At 36.6% G+C, this 20,702-nt stretch overlaps 1 protein-coding gene across 2 annotated transcripts in view; it reads right to left on the bottom strand.

Annotated features, from left to right (window-relative positions):
- Positions 1–267: 267 nt before the first annotated feature.
- The window catches only part of GXYLT1 (glucoside xylosyltransferase 1), a 35,802-nt gene continuing 15,367 nt past the window's right edge, over positions 268–20,702 (bottom strand). The window contains exons 3-8 of one of the 2 annotated variants that reach the window (XM_074539845.1): positions 19,323–19,497; positions 18,273–18,398; positions 17,221–17,472; positions 11,826–11,949; positions 11,337–11,509; positions 268–9,221 (exon numbers count right to left, since the gene is read on the bottom strand). In XM_074539845.1, coding sequence (XP_074395946.1) covers positions 9,060–9,221; positions 11,337–11,509; positions 11,826–11,949; positions 17,221–17,472; positions 18,273–18,398; positions 19,323–19,497 — 1,012 coding nt within the window. In that variant the 3' untranslated portion in view covers positions 268–9,059. The remainder of the gene's footprint in view (positions 9,222–11,336; positions 11,510–11,825; positions 11,950–17,220; positions 17,473–18,272; positions 18,399–19,322; positions 19,498–20,702) is intronic. The other variant, XM_074539846.1, reaches the window with a different exon arrangement.

The raw sequence follows: 20,702 nt of genomic DNA, 5'->3' as shown, positions 1-20,702 counted from the left end.
TCTAAAAATTACACCTTTTCAGAGACACAATACTATTCTATGTGGAGAACAAGCACTTTCACATCTAAGAGTTATAAAGTTATGGTGTAGGATGTGGCGTTCTCAAAACATAGGTATTTGCAAAAAGGTATTAATTGCACTTGGACTCTAAAATTTGTAAAAATACTTAAGTTTATTTTGTGCAAATAAATAAAAATTCTTGATGTATTATTTGACAAATGTACGCTAATAAAGTGAGTCTAATTCAAATAATAAGTAATTAGAGACTTCTTGAGGTCTAGCACATAAAAAAACCTGCAGATTTGCTAGCTGCTTCATTTTTCTTACAATAGAAAATTGTTAATGCTTTATTCTTCAAGTTAAATCAATTTTCATTAATTACACCCTATCCTTCTGGGCAAAGATTAATCAAAATAGGCAAAATAGGATTACTGCAAAAATAAGATATTGATCTAGTTTTTAAGCAGTATTCTACCATCACTAACTTTTGCTCAGTTTATTCATTGTTTTTATGGACCAGTGAAGAAGGTACTTCTCAAAATCCTGTGTGCTTCAATGGGCTATCTGCAGCTGTTAATTTTTGTTAATTTGCAGCCAGAAACATTTTATACACTGCACACACTATTGCATTCAGGTATTCCTCTAAAACTTTGTTTGGGCCTTTTGAAGTCATAAATCAATTTCTTCTCCTTGTACCTTTCACAGAAAGAAGAGTTATTGAAGTTTGCTTCTTCCTTGGAGGTCACGCAGCACGCACAGGAGCAGGGCACAGACCAAGCCCTGCTCTGACACCAGGTGCCCTGGCAGCCAGGGGCTCAGCTGCTCTCAGAAGCCCAGCTGAGCCTGCCTGCCCCAGGCAAGCAGAATGGCTCAGATCAGAATGGCTCAATCCTAATGGCCCCAACAGCCAAGCTTTCTTCCTGAAAGCACACCTCTGGTAAAAAGCCTTTATCTCTACAGCAAAATAAATGTGGTTACAATTTTGTAATAGTCAATACAGAGCTGAAAGGGAAACTCAGTTTATTCCCCAAGTTCCAATGAAGAAACACACAGCACTGCTTCTGCACTACACTGGGTCAAGAACAGGCCTAGGTGCCCAGACACGGTGCTCATGCAGTATCTCTGTGCACCAGACACGGTGCTCATGCAGCAGCTCTGTGGGCAAAGCAGCACCCCTGCTCCAGGCGTGAACTTGTACAGTCTGGCTTGAACAGGTACAGTCACCGTGGCACAGCAAACAGTTCTGAAAGCACAGTTCTGCATCCTGGTGGCAGAACACATCCAAAGGCCAGGGAGATCCAGAAAGATCAGAGAGGTACAGCAACACCAACTCCTGGAGAAGACAAACAGCAAGTAGACTGCAGGGGTGGTGAAGAAAGGAGACAGACCAGGAAGAACAAGCAGAAAGGATGAGAGGGAGTAAACCCCCAATACATCAATTGTACCCACAAGACTGATGAATAATATCAAATCAAAAGAAAAACACACATAACACACTTTGAGTAGCAAAATTGGGAGTTTTTATTTCTTGGGCTTAGATCTGCAATCCAAATTCACCTTGAATATTCATGGTATAAAAATGTAAAACAAAAGAATGAAGTAAAACATAGAATTCTGAAGTTTCACGAAATCCAATAGGGAAGCAGAATTTCTTAAGACACCAGCTGCCCAGTGAGACACAACAGGTCAGGTCAGCATTATAAGGCTAAAACATCAGCTTTAACTAAATTTGATTTCCTAGTCTTAAATCATTAATTGAAACAGATTATATAGTTTTAATTTTGTTGGAAGCCTAAAAATCATGCTCTAAATACTCATTAATTCAACCACAAAGATTTGCATTTTAGGATAACTTCTACATCTACTTTTGTATTCTAAAGCTATTCTTTTAAATATTACAGACTGATTTAATGTGAATTACTCTAGTAAAATGTGTACAGAAATGACTGGCAGAACATTAACATTCATAAGACATAGAGGAAGAAATGGATCTGTTGTACCCAGATTATAATTCTGAAAATGAGGGCATGATATTAAATGACCCAAAGGAAGAACAGGAGGGAAAGTGACCTCCCAGAATATGAAGGTAGTAGAGAATGATAATAAATTGCTCATCTCAGTTTAATAATTTAATGCAAGCTGCAGAAAGTAGAAAGGCCACTTAGGAAGGCACAAAAAGCATTTTTAGGTATCAGTGTTCTATGCCAGTAATGAGAAAATTAAAGACAGCACAATCTAGCAGCACTTCTTCAAGTGGTGAGAAAGCCACAGGAAAGCCCCAAGTTTGCACTCTGTGGCCTTAGAGGGGTCTGAAGTGCAGAAACAACCCCTAGCAAACCAACTTCACTCTCTTTTCTCCCCTTGCAAAATTCGGCTTGGTTTCAGGTGAACATTTATTAAAGCAAAATCCCAAATGTTTGCTTTGCTCTAAGGAGACAAATCAATAAATTATCTGTGGAAAAGAGGGAAGGGGAATTTGAGTGAGAATATTAGTTCAACAGGTACCTTGAAAAGTAGGCATAACACTTACAGACTCTAGGGTTATACTATATGCTTAAAGGCTTCGCCAGGAACGAACAAGGAGATACAAATAACTGCATTATTTCCCCTCCCCTTTTAGCATGACCATTAAGAAACAAATAAAACCAGTACAACATTACAGCAGCAAGGGGGAAGTTATTCTTAGTTTCAGAGAGTTTAGATAGGGTGATACTAAGGATCTACTGTGACAAGTTACAGTTCTTTTCCTTGAAATTCACCATAAACAAGGAATCAATCTGTTAAGAATTATCTGCCCATCCCTCCACATAAGGGGCTGACACAGTGAAAAGTCAAATCATTTGATGAACAAAGGACACTAACCCTTACATCCATCAAATCAGAAATTAGATTCAAGGCTAGAGAACTATTTCAAAATTGTTAACTGTATCTCAGAAATCTGTAATTATCTAGTTCCTGTTGTGAAAAAGTATGCGTTCCTTGTTATCTCTCTATTTTATTCCTATGGATTACCTGGAAACTTGTTGCCATCTTATTGTAAAGTTCCCATACCTTCTCGGTAATTTCGCATGGGCAGCTCCTCACAGCACTGACTCCTTCTTCCTCAGAGCACAGCCAACAAACTCCATCTCTCTCCTCACCCAACTAACCCACTCTTTTATGGCACTCATATTCTTATAGGACACAGCTGTGGCCTGTTAAGGGCAGGCCTGTTCCTGATCTTTGGCGATTGGTGCAGCTGCAACTCCTCAGGGGTGAGACTGCCTTCTGCACTATCTTTATTTTCTTACATTCTATCCCTCCACAGAAACTAAAACAAGGAAATTAAATAAAAGATGGACACCTCAGAGCAGCCTTCTGGGACCTGAAGGGGGCCTACAGGAGAGCTGGACAGGGACTTTTCACAAAGGCTTTAGTGACAGGATTAGGGAATGGCTTTCAACTGGAAGAGGGAAGGTTTAGATTAGGTATCAGGGAAAGGATTCTTTACTGGGAAGGTGGTGAGATGGTGGAACAGGTTGCCCAGAGCAGTTGTAGATGCCCCATCACTGGAAATGTTCATGGCAGGTTGGATGGGGCTTTGAACAAGTTGGTCTAGTGGGAGGTGTCCCTGCCCAGGAGAAGGGGTTGGAACTAGATGAGCTTTAAGGTCCCTTCCAACCCAAATCATTCTGTGATTGTATGATCTGTAAGTGGAAACAGACTGAGTCCTTGGGTTGTGCATCTAAGGTGGCACCCAGATATAGGAGAAGCATTTAAAATCCAGATCTAACAGAACTGATGGTCGTTGCTTTGATTAAAGAAACTTGCAATCATATGGGTAGAGTAGGCAGGCACCAGCCACTCATCTACCCTAAGAGAACAGATATTCAGGGAAGAAACTACCAGATGATCACTCTAGGAGCATAATGACTTTACTGATTGCTGCAAACTTCCTCCTACCTGAACAACATCAAATAGCAGTCTGAAGAAAAAGAAAAAATAAAACCCAACCACAGCAGGGATACAGGTCCTCCTTTAATTACAGGTTTCTGCAAAGAGACCTGTAATAATACCTCCTGCAATTTTTATAAGCATTCAAATGAAAGAAGAGCTTAGTGATTATCTTTTAAAAGCAGTGCAGGGAAAAGGCAGAAGGGAGCATAAAGAAGCCCTGCAGAAATTTGCAAGCAAATATACAGGAAGATGCACATACGTAAGTTTAAATGAGGACTCTCTCAAGAATTGACTGCAGCTGTGCATAAAGCAACCACAAAACTGAAGAGACACAACTGAATTTTAACACAAGAATTTCCAATTACTCAATATCCCTTCAAGAAACTTAAAATTTTAATAGGCCCATGAAGGCTTGAAAAGGCACAGGAGACAAACATATCTTAACTTTCATGACAACTTTGCAGGACAAGCCGTTCTTGTATAGATCCACTAAATGGTTACAAGAGAGAGATTTTGAGAACTACTTTAAAATGAGATTTCCTCCTCACTTCCTGAACTGGAAAATTCACCATTACCTCTGTAAACATCTTTTGTTTTGAAACCTGAGTAATAGTTTTGAATACTCTACTAGGACTACAGTGCAACTGTGAGGCAACCTGCATTTCTATAGGAAATTATCCTGCATTATTTAAGATTTGGCAGTTGAATACAGAAAGCAAGCTGTCAAATGTTTCTCTGTAGTGTTAGAAAGATCCATTTTTTGTTTTCCCAAGGGAACCTAGAGTGCATAACTAAACTCATATTTAGTTATTTTTTACTCACTGGGTTCATGCTTAGCCCATTTGGACAACTTGAGCAAATAACTTGGCTGTTATTTGTGCAAAACTCTGTAAGAATTTCAGTCATTCTTCTCAAATGTACAGAAAAATGCAGCTGGACAAAACTGAACTTCCAAAAAAGAAACAGAAGATACTCAAAGAGATTAGAAATAAAACAGTAAAGTCACTTCTAAGTTACTGTGCATAGAAAAATGCTCAGACTGACAGCAAAAATGCCACAAGACAGATACAAGATCTTTCACAAGATCCATGGTGATGAGAAGTACCTTCCCACTACTTCCTACTTCTACTGTCCCTGCTACAGAAGAATCCACTTTCTGCTAATAGAAGTCACACATTCACATTACAGCTCTCGGCAACTTATTTTAACACAAAAAATCACTGGAGCTGTTTCAATTGTCATCCATTCACAAAGTAGGAAAGTGGGCAGGAAAGCCACAATAACTATCATAATCACATTAGCTACCATGAAAGAGAGTGTTAAAATAGTAACTACTCAAAAAATTGATAATTTACTTTAAAAATCTTGACAAAAAGCCTATACATTCATTTTAATTACACATGAATATTCCACTTAGTCAAGTAAAAAAAATTAATCACCCTGCCAGTAAATGGATATTGTTAAACCTGTTTGCTAGTTGAAAATCCTTCATTTTGAACCAGAAAACAGACAATGAAAAATAAGTTAAGCTTTCTAAGGAGTGGAAGTTCTATATATGTCTACACATTTGGAGACACCTTTATAAACCAGGCAGAAGAAACCAGAAGTCTAGTGTTTTCCTACAGATAAGCTGAAGTTAGTGCTCAGTTTCACCCCATTTAATCTGCCACAAACACCATGACAGCCATATGTGAGTTAATAAGCAGCAGTAATTCATTGTATTTCCACTCCAAAAAAGAGCCCAAGCATGCACATACAGCTAACACATTACACCTTCAGCTATACCTCTTGCATGTTGTGCTTCTAAACCTTCCAAGCAGACCCAGACCATATCCTAACCCCACCACTGGATTGTAGCTACTTTCTTTTCCATGCTGTGTAGATAGAAGTAGAATTTGGGAGGAGGAAAAGGAAGAGAGCTGGCTCCTTAGTCATCCTGTTATGTAAAATGTGCAGATGGAAGTGTGGAAAGCCTGAATGGTTGGAGTATGTCTGGTATGGAGAGAAATCTGGTACAAATCAAGAAATACAATGACAGCTCAGTTTTCCAATCAGCATTTTGCCAGAAGTTTACAGCTTGACCAAATTTAGGTCAAAACCAGCACAAAGCAACTCCATTCTCTTTCGAAATATGTTTAAAATAAGAATAACAAAAAATATTTGCCCCCCCCAATCTGATTTATCATTCTAAGCTTAAACCAAAAGCTTTCAAAAACCAATTCAACTGGCATTAAAAGTCACCACAGTCTAAATTTCAGCAAAATTACAAATAACTGGACAGACATTTTCATAAAGCTTATGTACCTTAATAACTGGCAGTGGCACAAGCACCACACACAAGGGTGTTTCAGTCCCATGAAGGAACAGCTTGCTTTTCATATTGTCTACAATGAGTGACAGAAGTTCATCCAAATAAGATATTAACATCTTCACACAGATCTCTTTGCCATAGACTGTGATCCCTTTGGAAGAGACAATAATGGTACCATGACATAGAGACTAATCAAGCATGAGGAAGACAGATTTATCTTCAGTTAAACTGAATGTATATTTCCTGATGATTATATTTTTCTATCAAACTTTACACTTTATAACAAATAAATAATTAAAGATTTGATTCCTAAAGGTCTGTCATTTGTTAGTACGCACTATGGTTGTAGAAAAAACAATGTTTGTAAAACTAGAGAGACAAGAATTCCCAAGCTGGATGTAAGCTCTACACTTCTAAGCATCCAAACTTACAAATCAGGTATCCAAATGTTTATAGAGACCATAACTGGTTTCTATCACATTATCTGGATTCCCAGTCCTTTTAGTGTCTCTAAATGTTTCCCTTATAAACCAGATTTGGGGTTTTGTTTGTAAAAGTAGGTTGTCTTCCTAAATTTAAAACACAAGGATTAGAGAACTAAAAATGTACTTGAAACAGACAAATACTCTGCAGAATTACTTAATGGAAGCTTTTTGCATTTTTTAAAACTTGTCTAAAGTGTTCGTGAGTGTTACCTGGAGGTGAACTGAGATGAGCTGTTTTCATTTCTATTAAAAAAATAAGTCAAAACCTATGGCGCAAGACCATTCTGCTATTTGTAATATGGTAAGTAAACATTTCTAGTTATAAGCACAAAGTAAGAATTTTTGTGCTACAATAAACATCAATATTAATTTTGTTCTACTCTGCCATAAAATTTGAAATTTAAGTGTAAATATAGCTGCTAAGGTCCACATTCCCCTTTTTTTCTTAAATGGTCCATTAGGTTTTAAGAGTATCTTGACATGTCTTCAACACACTTAAAATAAATTCAAAATGGAAAGTTTCTGCAAAGACAAACACAAAAAGTCAAAAGATTTTTTTAAATACAAACAGAGAGTACAAGTAAAAAGAAAAGCTGAAGACAAATTGATACAAAAATCAGTTTTTATGTAAAAAAATAATGCACTGCATATTGTAAAATCAGTCAGTTACAGTATTCACCTTCACAGAGATTTCTACATTTTCAGGCTTCAAAAGGTTACACAGAAAGAAGAGATCTACACGAGAGGCAGACTGCTTCCTAGATTCCATCCCACAAATTTATGCCCTGAGCCTGCAGGGAAATTAGAAGCAGGATACAAACTCTGCTGACAGTGGAGTGTGTTCTTATACTGCCAAAGCATTTGTCCAGCTCACATGGATCTGGCAGTCAGAGCCAGTCTTTGACAAGGAAACAGCTACAAAAATTAAGCTTCTAAAATGGGGTTGGGATGAAGGTGCAAGTCAGTGAGTGGATCCTCCATGTTCAACACACAGGAACTGTCCTGGAATCCGAAAGCTCACTTTATGAAGACTTCATCGCACTTAGACAGGTTATCTAAGTTCATATATACTTTACAAATAGATTTCATACCATGCAAGTTTAAATATTTAACTGTAACACTAGAATTCAGCCCTTTTCTTCATGGTTTTCTCAGGAGAAAAAGTTTTTATTACTTAAACAGAAGGTTTTATTTTTTCACTAAGATAATTGGAGGAAATCTAATCCTTTCCTGTTGCAAATCACTATCACCCTATCCACAGTAATGCATTCATGTAGTTGAGGGTCTGCCCCAAAACTATTTTAAAGCCATTTATTAAAAAAAAATTATAACAGGATATATTCTCCAAAAAATCCCGTCTACTACACAGTCTGATGAAGCATCAGAACTCTTACTACAGCTCTTCACTTTTAGTACTACATACTCTATAACAATCACCAGGTAATAATTCCTAGTATGGAAATACAACAGCTATAGCTTTCCACTACTGGGCTTTTTTCCTACTTCCAAAATGCCCAATAAAGCTGCAAAACCATGAAATTTTTTTAAGTATTGTAAGACAAGCAACTTCAAACTGGATTTTTACTTAAAACCCCCTCAGTTCTGCTCTACCTTTTGGTGCTAATGGCTCTATAATGTTGAAACAAATTCTTTTTAATATAAAGTCTCCGTATTTACTACAGAGAAAACTAGTATCACATACTAGTCCTTAATTTCTCAGAAAATCATATTTATAGTGTGCAGTTTACATCTGAGATAAACGAAACAAGATTGTCAAAACAGTACTTCAACATGTAAGAGATGAACATATAAAGGCACATATAGATTGTCAATGATTACAACACATTTCTTTGACAAGAGAATATTTTCTGCACTTGTAAACAACTTTGTTTACATAAAGGCTCACACCTTTAAAGTGAGGTTAGTGCTGCTGACTCAGTTATTGCTACATTCACAGTTTAATAGAATTTTAGACAACATATGAGGTACACTCCCAAACAGAGTCATCTTCATTTCTTCCTTGTTCATTTATCATTAGATAACTGAATTATGCAGACTAAAATTACTGACCATTGGAGCCAGTAACACCCAAATCATCAGATATGAGACAAACATTAGCACTGATTAAACTTCAAAAAACCAGAAAGTCACTGTTGCAGAAAAAAGTTCTTGTTCTTCATTACATGAATATTTTCTTCATTTTTATCTATGCTAGTAAACTTTTTTCTGGGCAAATTAAGAGCCCATTCAAGGTGTAATAGAATTCTTGCACCTTTTGACCATCTAAGTTAATTCAGTCTCTTGATGTAAAAGCTAGGAGTCAAAAATCACCTTCCCTTTGATCTTCTGGCATACAAGTCCCTTACACTTTTTGTTAGCTGCTTTATGAATACTTTGTATACTCTTCCACAGTATGTGTGCGTGGTTTTCTGCAGCTCCCGCTCTAGGGGCTGCAGCAGCGAATGCACCAGGTCATCTCCAAATGAATACTGTAAAGAGGTTTAAGAAAATTTAAGGTTAATATGGAAGAGTGTCATTACTCAGAGGTATTAGAGTTTTATAAAAATTATTTTCAGCATCACATTTGCTGTCTATAGATTTATTAAATGTTTTCAAGAACTCACAAGTGCTCCTGAATGCATTTAAAAACACCTCTAAATTTAAAAACATCTCTAAATTACAAAAGTATACTCTCATGCTTTCAATAAACCTAAGAAGACATATTTTTTTTTATGCTAGGCAAATGAACATATTCAGACAATGAACATATTCAGGCAATGAGGAAATTTTTAAAATTACCTTACCCAATTAAAAATTTACAACTCTAAAATGATTTCTGGATTTTTTTTTTTTTTGTTGTATGGTAACTTTCTCAAATGACACATAACCTTTTAGTAATACAAGTCTTATCAAATTATAATGAAACAGCAGTATAAAAAGTGGTACTGACATTTCATTAAATTGAATGATGGTCAAACACACATTATGTTTAACATGAGCATGAAATAAAGTTGTCATTAGCTCAACACTGCAATGTTTTTTATAAACAAATGCTAAGTTAAAACAGCATTTTGAAGTAACATAATTTTGTTCATCTTATTACCATTGAATCAGTAGTGGTTTACATACTTTCTCTGATGCATCCACATATGAAATGGGATCATAAATAAAAGGAAATATTTTTTCTTCTATTTTAGACAATGCTCAAAGGAAACAAAGAAATAATATTTTTATGGAAATACAATCATTTTCCCTGCAATGTATTCTCAGAACCCCAAAAGTACTTTTCTTCATTTTTATACCTATATGACAATGTGTAATAAAGCAACATTAAAATATACTCTTGATTTTTGTAGGTTATACACACACAGTAGCCTGCTGCATTAAAATGTGCATCAGTGCTAAGTTTTACAGCTCTTCAGCGAGTATACTGATGTAGTGAAAAATGGTTCATTAGATTATTTATTTGCAGCATGAAAAGAAGTAATTGTGGTTAGTATTTAAAGGAACAGCAACATATTAATAAACTAAATTTCTGGAAAAGGTCAAAACATAGCATATAAAAAAATTTTTTTAGAATCCAAATCTAGATACAATTAGGTATTAAAGTGTTGCAGTAAATATATACAAACTTTGGGAAGAAGGGTTTTTTTTTCTGCACTTTAAAATCTCCAAAAAAATGAAGCTTTTGGTGATGGCTCATTCAGCCTGGAGATAAAGATTGTCCTTCTCTGCTCTGCACTGGTGTGTCCTCACCTTGACTAAGTAGTGCGTGCAGTTTTGGTCACCACGTAAAGATACAAAGCTATAAGTGTCCAAAGGAGGACCAGAGATGGTGCAGGGCCTCGGGGGGAAAGCATGTGAGGAGTGGCTGAGGTCACTTGGTCTGCTCAGTCTGGAGGAGACTGATGGGTTACAATTTCCTTGCTGCAGTTACAATTTCCTTGTTAGAGGAAGAGGAGGGGCAGACACCGATCTCTGCTCTCGGGTGACCAGTGTGAGACAGGACCCGAGGGAATGGCCCGAAGTTTTGTCAGGGGATGTTTACGTTGGATTTTTGGAAAAGGTTCCAGAAGAGGGTGGCTGGGCACTGGAAGAGGCTCCCCAGAGAAATGGTGACACCATGAAGCCTGGCACAGCACAAGAAGCCTTCAGACAATGCTCTCAGGTGTTTGGTGTGACTTTCAGGGATGGCCCCATGCAGGGCCAGGTATCTGGATTTCAGTGATCGTTGTCGGCCCCTTCCTCTTATTCAGATATTCTAAGATGTCCAAAAGCTCACAGAAACAACTCACCAGGTGATTTATTAAATAAATGAGAATAAAGCCTTTTAAATAAACACTGACAACTACAGGCAATGTTCTAGAATCCTAACCTAGATACAGTCTACACTCTGTATCAAAAGATGTTCATCAAAACAGAATTTATTGGAACTCCATCCAAACAATGAAAGAGAAAAAAGTGGTAAAACACTCGGTGTTACTTAAAAATGAAAAAATTACTTTGTTGCAATCAAGGTGAATATCAACATGCCACAAAATACCTGTACTACTACAGATAAACATACATGAAAGAATAACAAGTACAATGCAAAAATCACTTACATTTTTTATTGCTTCATAGACAGCCCTAAAAGTTGGTTGTTTATCATCATGGTAAACACCTCTATTTCCATGAAGAATAAATATACCTTCTTCTTCAGCTGCCTTACAATTGCTTCCATAGATACAGTGATCAGGCCGGTAATTCCATTGGCAAGGAAAGACATAAAGACTTTCTGTGTGGAAAAATGAGAGCTCTGGGTTAAGTATCAAAATTGTTTCAGGAAATAAAGCAATATTTTCTTTATTTATTTAGGACAGCTTTATAAATTTCTGTACAGTTGTTTTGAAATCTAACAGTTTAGTTACATGTAGCAAGCTCCAGCACTGTCTCAAATGCTTTCAGAGAACTAAGTAAGTGAATAATCCCTTGAAGGCTTTTACCCAAAAGCTTACTTATTGAATATTTTCCTGACTTTTCCTCCTGGAGATTTTTTTTTCCGTGGAAAAGATAACTTCACAGTGTTAGGCTGAAAATCAACGTGGATTTACCTGGATTGTGAAAAAACATAATGTTCAATAGATCCTGATCACCCCATGTTATGTTCAGCTTGTATTTCTTCAGTAGTGGCATCAGAATTTCTCCCCATTGTAACCGGACTGGTGTCATATCATTCTATTAAACAGAACAAAGCAAAACCACACACATTCAGGACAGTTACATCTGTAGGGAAGGAAATGCCTTACAGAATCACAGTAGCTTGCACTGCAAAGGTACAAATCTCAAATGTATAGATAACTTCTTCCTTTTAAACCAACAAACCTCTCTAAGGAAATTCCTTACAGACATTTCCTATATGCTTTATTTCTCAATAATCAACTTACTGAAAAATTTTCCTCTAACATCTCAAATCGAGAATTCTAAGAATAGCAAGGGATTTTTTACACAGCAGTAGGATCTAACACCAAAACTGTGTTTAAGTCATGCAGCAAGTACACGGGGAGTATTTACATATCCACACGTCATGCAATTTCTCTCTTTTTCACAGAATTATAATTACACAGGTTCTAATGCTAACTGCAAAAATTTGAATCAGTTCAATATAAAATTAATTCTTAAATAGGTCTGAACACAGAGAAAAAATACTGGCTACAAACTAGTGTACAAAAATACAGAAATCTTTCAAAGGTTTTCAGAAGTATTTTCATCAAGTTGAACTTATTTTTTTAGCTACTGAACTTGAATTTCCTCATCAACCTGACAACTTTTCACCAGCAAAAGTCAGTGAGAACCAAAACAACAGCTGATACCAAATTCCTGAATTCTTGATTTAGCAGAATCATTTCAAATGAAAAGGAGTTCCTCTAAGGTTCTGGTTGAGGAGCAGCTACTTGGAGTACATTGGCCTACACTGAATTCTATGTTAACAAAGGGATTCAAATCTGCAGTTTAAATGGTTGCATATTCTAAAGCTAATCTCTTATCTTTACAGCTTATTTAAGCTTTACTAGAAAAGGAACAAGGCTGCTCACTTTGTACTCTGTACTTCACAGTTTTGAGTGTGTGGATGGAATAACAGTAAGTCCCATAGAGAGAAAATTCCTGAACAAGTACAAGCACTGTACCCTTACTGCTTTTTAAGCAAGTTGCCAAAAGAAAAATCATATTAGAACTCCAGTACAGTTTCAGATTTGCATACAGGAATATCATGTTAAGAGACAGGAGCAAAATACTCAGTTTGAGATTTACAGTATCAAAGACTTCTTTCTCTGTGCTTGACACTGACAAAGTAGAAAGTGCATAAAATTGCAGTTCAGCTTTTACTCTTCCCTCAGATCATTTCTGCCATCAAATAACCAAGAAATACTACAAGATTTCAGACAAGAATTAATACAAAAAAAGATCTATACCTTATATTATGCAAGAAGCCAAACAGAATATTACAGTCTCTCCTCTCCTAAAAAATTTATGATTATGATTGCCTGCAAGTATTCAATGAGCACAGGCATAAGAAATGCACAAGAAAATTCTTTGCTAGTAAGAATTATCATTAGATTCAATGCAAAGTGATTGAATTAAATAAAACACAGGCTTTATTACTAAGCTAGACCCTTCCAAAAAAGCAAATAAATAGGATTGAATCACAGTCAGTAAAGATTACTCCCTCACCTGAAATTTGCAATTCCCAGAATAGTGACCTAAGTTTAAGTTTAGACAAAATGCTAAGAAATAAAAACCGAATTAAATTACCTCATTCATACCAGGCAAATCATGGTACAAGAATATACAATGACAAATACAGTTTTAGAGCAACACATAGAAACAGAAGTTTAAATTAAGTAATTATTTAATAGAATTTTCTTTCCACCTGCAGAGTTTTAACAGCAGAGAAATCCAGAGGATATCCCAAGAAGATGCAAAGCAGGTAAGAACATGCATCACATAGCCAGATGTCTAGAAGCAATACTACTTGACAAATAGTGCTGTCAGATTTAAGAACTGGAAATTGTAATATTTCCATAACCTTTGCATAAATAGAAAAGAGCTATATATTAACAAAATAGCAGTGATATATAATGACACCAGTGTAGGAGCAAGGGAAACTACTTGAATAATTACTTGTTTCCCTTCTTTAAAATATTCCATTGTAAGGTGAAACAGCCGAGAAGTAGGACTCTGATAGAACTACTGTTTGGAAGTTACTCAAGCAAAAAAAACTCAAAGAAAAAATCTTACATTAATTTTAAAATGTCCAGAATACAAGTCTTCTCTCCAGTATTCCACAACATGCAAACAATTTGAGAAAAAATCCCCAAATGATAGTAGGCATTTCTGTGATGACATCACACTGATACAGCCAGGTTCTTAAGAACTCTCAAAACTCTAGTTTATTTGAGCAGAAGAAAATGTGCAAGAAGAAAAAATATGGAGAAACATCAAAGTATTTTCTGACATTTTGGGTCAGTTTTTTGTTTGTTTGTTTAGCTCGGTCATTACTCATTTCTGTACCAAAAAACTTCTGCATGGCAAAGGCTGAAGTCAGACTTAAAAAAGCTGTCACATTTAGCCTTTACTTTTTTTTAAATTTTAAGAAAATATAAAGCTGAGGAAAGGTATTCAAATCACACAGCAGTATCTAAACAAACTGCAGCTGTGTCCCACTAACAGCTGACCAATTTAAACTTCCTTAATGCCAAGGGAGAGCCAGCCCTTTGCCTTCTGTTTACATGATTCTACCCTGTTCTTACACCACAAATGTAGTGCTAACACTTACTGCATGTTTATGTAAGCTGATATACTTCAATAACCCAGCAGAAGGATTTCTTTTTTTCTACTGTTAGCAAATGGAATTGAATCACAGAAAGGACCGAAAACCGAAGGCTACAACCAAGTAAATAAGAAAAGTAGGGAAAACAAGCTGCTAAGAGACAAGAATCTTCCTTTTCTAAGCAATTTGGTTTTTTGCAGGCTCACCATATTTCTTGAAACTACAGCCCTAAGCAATGAATGATAAAAAAAAAAGTTGTAATGGTTTAGGTCACAGAAGCTCTCTGAACTTTGGGTTTTTTTCCTAAAGCATACCCGTGAACCTTTGCACACTCTATCTGAAGTTAATTTATTTGATTTTCTAAGAGCTTGTTCCCTTCCTTGAGTGCCTGCATCTCAAGCATCAATAACCTTCTCAATAAATGTGATTGAAGTCATTCCTCTCTATTCACATTGCCTCACTGGTGTTTTTGCTTAAAAGCATCGTACCTGTAGCATTTGCTATATCTCTTTTAAAAAAATCTACATCTATATGTATACAAATACAAAAAAAAGTCACCTACTATTACCTCTTCAGTATCCTAAACAGTCTTGACTGCTTTACATTCCCGTTTTCTAACTGCTGCTTAGCAGAGACAACGTGTAGGCAACTAACCATCAGAAGCTTCATCGTGAATTCTAATGTCATGTGCAGTTATGCAGTATAATGAGCACTACAATGCAGGATAACATTCAGTAACACATCTGTGCATGCACTTCTAGTTGTACACAAGCATACACACATGTGCATTCAGTGCATGCATTTGTGCCGTACAGAGACTCCACACACAAGACAAATAAGAGAGGACCAGAAGGAACAACATCCATTAGGCACCACTGACAGCCCAGGAGCTGGGATGCTTGTCTGAAATGGCTTGACACTCCTGAGAAGACTGAGGAGGCTTAAATAGGTAAGTGGATAAAAGATTACTTAATCCTGGAGCAGTACATGGAACTACAGGTTATTGCTACCCAGATGAACATTATAACCAGTGGCTAAAGTCTCTGGTTCTATTTTTTATTTATCCATCTTCTGGATCCTCCCGACTCTTAAAAATCAATGTGACAACAGAAGAAAGATGCTTAAAGGCCTCAAGCGGCTCAGCTTGTAATTTGGGCTACAACAGACAAAGAACCCACAGTTTTAAATCCATAGCACTGGAGGAATATCCTGGTCCAAAACTTTCACTTCAGATAAATGCTCTAGCTCTACAGTATCATGCAAAAAGGTCTATGGGTATTTTTAAAAAGATAAAAAAAACTCCCAGAACTCCTTGAAGAATTTGTTGAGCCTCCTGAAAGAATATAAACAAATTCACACCTTCCCATAACACAGCGAAGCATTTTCTAGTTCTACTGTCTTTCACTGGAATAGTTAATGGGACACAACATGGAACTGGTTACCTGTGGGGTCCAAAAGCATCTGCAGTGTCACTGGCAAGGGGTATTAGGACAGTCCCTACCCCGAATTTGGTCTACTTCTTTTCCAAAGGTTTGAGAATAGTCGCTCCTTTGCTATCAGTCACAAGCAAAAGTCATACACTCTCAGGCCCACTGTGTAGACTCAGATACACTAAGTTGTACTGAGAAGCCAAACCAGAATTCTGGCACAGAGTGAATAAAATACCAACTTTATCTTAGTGTTTACCACACTGAAAATAAATCACTATACAGAAATGCACTGCCAGAGCTTAAGATATAAACTTCTTCTCCAGTAAGTTTTCTTGCAGAAACTGCAGCCATGTACTACAGCTACTATAACTCTACTTTTAACTACAACTGAGATAACCCATTCTCCTTTTCTCTTAAATTCTCTGAATTTAATTTTTTCAAGAAAAATACATAGCAAGAATGCTAGGATGAAAGCTGCTTATCACACGGGAAATTGGGGAGAATTAATGTGTTTTGCAAATTTATATTGCTCCTCTTATGGATGCTTCTTCCAGAAGTTTTTGACTGCATGATTATTTTTCCCTAATCAAACTTCTCTTAAACAGAGATGTACTTTCCCCCAAGCATAATCACACAACACTGCTTTTGTACTTGTGTTTCAAGTACGTAAGAATAAACTTCAAGTCTGAGAAGCAATGACCATTTCTACTGCTGTGTGCATTGCTTCCATGCATGTAGTAGTAGCTGCTTCCATTAAAAACTTCTTTGTCTACAAAAACTAGGACTTCAAAGCAAACAAAAAGATACTCAGGGTGATAATCACCTGGCTACAATGTAAATGATCAAAATTTGGAAATCATCTTTTCAACAACTTACTAAATGTTTTAGCACCACCTCCTGGTCATACAACCACATACATTTTACAAATTTACAGTAACTGTTTTTCTGGGATGCCTGTAGTGAAGAAATAATGTGGGCATATGTATTGGCAAAAGTAATTTACAGCAAACTGTATCAAGTCAAAGGATCTCTCAGAACTATGAAAAAAAAATCAGTCAAGAACACTTGAAATTCAAGTCTTATAGTGAATGACATTTTAAAAATAGATATGATTTTAAACACAGTGTACTTTCAGAGTATTATTACAATTACAGAAAAAACATTTTGAAAAATACATATGAATATGAAACAGACATAGAATTAAAAGATGGAAATTCACCAAAAATGCAACTGTAGCAACACACATACCTTGAAATATTTTCTTCTGATACGTGTCATATTCATTAGCATGACTCCAGAATTAATTCCAGTTACTCCATAATAGGGATGTCTAGCAAATCGATTATACCACCCAATACGAGGCTCTTCATGTTCTGGTGCCATTGCAGCAATTTGTGTGGAGTTGAATTTTCCCAGAAAAGACCAAATATCATCAACAGGCCTCAAAAACAAGATGTCAGTATCAACATACAGTAGTGAATCCACATTTTTGAGGATTAACTGTGAGGGAAAGAAATTTAAAACCAAAATTTTAAGTTTTATTGAACTTCTCTTAATAAAACACAAAAAAGTTAAACAAATTTTTGTCATATGCAAATAGATTCACTTTACACTGACAGCTTGCGGTCACTAAATTTGTATCATTCCTTTTTCTCACATTTTAAAGAATTTCGGTAGTAGGAAATAATTTTCACATAGAACAGCATTGCAAAGGTACTCATTGTACATTTTATATGTCAGGGCTCCTTAGGAGTAGGTGGAGGCCAGGTGTGCCCTACCAGGAGCTCCCCTCTGGCTCCTGCTCCCTCCTGCCCACGCAGCCGATCCAACAAGTGCTAAGAGCCCTCCTCTGGGAGACAGCTGCCATGGCTCCATCCCCCCAGCCTGAAGCACGTCCTCTGAAGTGCCTTAGATGGGCACATGCACAAAACACTGGCAGCAAGAGCCCTTTTCTTGTCTCCCTTCCCCTAGGACTTCTCAGACCCGTGCATACAGGAGACTTGCCAATGGAATGAGATGAGGTGTGATGAATCCATCTCACCTCTGAGATGATGACATGACCTACACCTCTTTCTGAGGATACTGTGCCATAATGCATCAAGTGAGAAAAGGACTTTTATGCCATAGGGGACTAGTGCCACAGAAGAATGCTAAATTCAGAGGATTTTTTCGGATGTTAAAAAAGTAACTTTAGGGGGTAGTGGTAGTTCTTCATTTAAAATCAAACAGAAATCAGATTATCAAGGACATTGATGCTTCATAAACAGACTTCTGGACTGTCCTACTACAAAGTAACTTACTGGCAAAAATAGTCTTTGTGAAGCACATGGTTTAAACAATTTCTTCCATTCTGCTGCACTCTCAGATGGAAATGTTATTGGATATATCGTGTAATTAACTTTTCCTCCATAGGGGAATTCTTCAAGCTATGTGAAAATAAGAAATCACAAAAATTATTTCAATTCTATAACAAAAAAATCAAATCACAATTCAAATTGATACTTGAACACAAGTACAATGACTCTTTTCTACAACAGAAATCCAAGAATTTGTCAGCTAATCAAAAGACTTGAACAACAAGTGGCACTTGCAAGCCACTGTGAAGAAAACACATCACATCAGATCCCATGCAAAAGGAAGAGGAAGCAAAATAAATTACTATTTATAAAAGTAAGTATATTAATTAACACTCTTCCTCTCTTAATTACTTACCATGGAACAAATACCAATGAAGTATTTCCAAATTTAATCTTACTCCATTTTTGCCACAGCTACTGTTTACATAACAGTGTATATAAATTAGCATGTGTAACATACTAAAGTCACAGTTGATATGACATTTTCAGCACAAAAATAGTATAACCCTCCACAGTTACAGCTTCATCAGCTTCTACAAGTGCTACTCCAGTCATAATGTAATTTTAATTAACTGACATTTACTAAAGTTAGGCATAACCATATCTACCACATTCAAAAACAGGTATTTCCATTTCTCTAAACAATGTAAGACTGACTCATGCTGTAAGCACAGAGACAAATAAAGACATCTATAATTTTTTCTTGTAAAGCCAACTCTAAATAAGCTCATACAAGGTAACTGGTTTGTGATGAGAACATCAGGCTTGTATTTAACAGATTCAAGATGACAGATCGGAAAGTTTTGGTCTGTCTCTAGGAGAAACTCCTATCGGCAGTTGGCATTCTTACACGTGAAAAAATTTCAAAGATCCCCATTCAACACTACAAATGCCTTATTACCTTAGACTCCTGCATTTCTGCCACTCTATCAAACATGTAGAATTGTCGTATATTGTGCTACAATTTGATTGAATACATTTTTGAATACTTACTATGTCTTTGAAACTCTCATGCAACTGGTCCTCAGCAAAAATATGAAAATGGAGAGGTTTGATGCTGAAAATAATGGCTGATCTCAACATAGTAACAGTCTCCTCCAGTCTTTCACCACAGGCCACCACTGCTAGATGCATTTTCTCAGAAGGATGTGTTTTCATATAATCATATCTGATACAAAAATATTTTTTCATTTTACATTATTTCTAGCACAGGCTTAAAGAGAAACTCTACTATTTACTGCAGCAAGTAATTAACAAAATACCCTTTACCATATTTAAACCAGCAAAGTATAACCCCACAGAACATGCTCATATGTATGCTTCCATTTAACCTGAACCATTGTCATAATCACTCCCACCACCCCAGCCTACAAGGGAAAAAATAAAGGTCTAGAAGATCCATATACAAACATTTATTGCTTACAATCTTGCTATTCATTACTAGCAAGGAAATTCATTATAAGAGCTATGCTAAAAGAAAGACTACATGAAGTTACATTAAAATGTCAAAGGCTGACAGTAGATTAAGTCTATGCTTGGGTCTTTTCCCCCCTCCCTGCACTAAACACAGACATAGGAAAATAATGACAATTACAGCAGAGTTGAACTCAACAACAAAAGTGAGATAACATCTACTTTTAAGAAGTAAAATGACTGATCTAGGTTTTGTCCATTTTCTGCTCTAGTAAGTCCTTTTTTGTCAAACACACCCTTCAGTGCTTCACACACAGAAAGTTTTCTCCTGTCCTTCTGTCTTGCAGGAGTACAACGTGGGCTGGATGAGGGGGAAAGGAAGAGCTCACATGGCCTTGGGGGATGCCCTGGGGCTCCCAGTGCTCCTGGAAACCCCTCAGGTACACTGAGCACACACACTGCCCATGCCCTTGAGGCTAAATCACTGCAAGGAGTGGGGACTGGGAAATCCTTTATTCCTGAAGACACCTGTGCAACAGTTATTGGGAGATGTGCCTGGAATGTATAATACAGGCACATTCTAAAGTTATTTCAATACTTCAGTACAATAGGCTAAAATTGTCATCAGGCAAATACCATTAGCTTGGTGGTAAACAAAGTGGGTATAGCAAAAATCTCCTGGATTTCACAGATTCAGAAAGAAAAGCTTTCAAAGCTTTTAAACACACATTAACTCAAAGCCCAAGTGGAAAACAATATTATGCACTTGAGCTGTTTGCACAGACCATGGGAGGAGGGGGCTAATAGAACCAAAAGTATCTGAAGGTTTAAATTACAAGTTTAATGCCAAATTATGAATACAAAACCAATTCTGAAGTTAGAAAAGACTTTACCAAACTACTAACAATAGAGAAATGCTTGATAAATCACCCATTCTTAGAAACTTGTTGGAGACACTTC

Source organism: Zonotrichia albicollis, chromosome 4 (genome assembly GCF_047830755.1).
Source record: "Zonotrichia albicollis isolate bZonAlb1 chromosome 4, bZonAlb1.hap1, whole genome shotgun sequence".
Lineage (NCBI taxonomy): Eukaryota > Metazoa > Chordata > Aves > Passeriformes > Passerellidae > Zonotrichia > Zonotrichia albicollis.
This window is presented reverse-complemented; position numbering and strand designations above follow the sequence as displayed.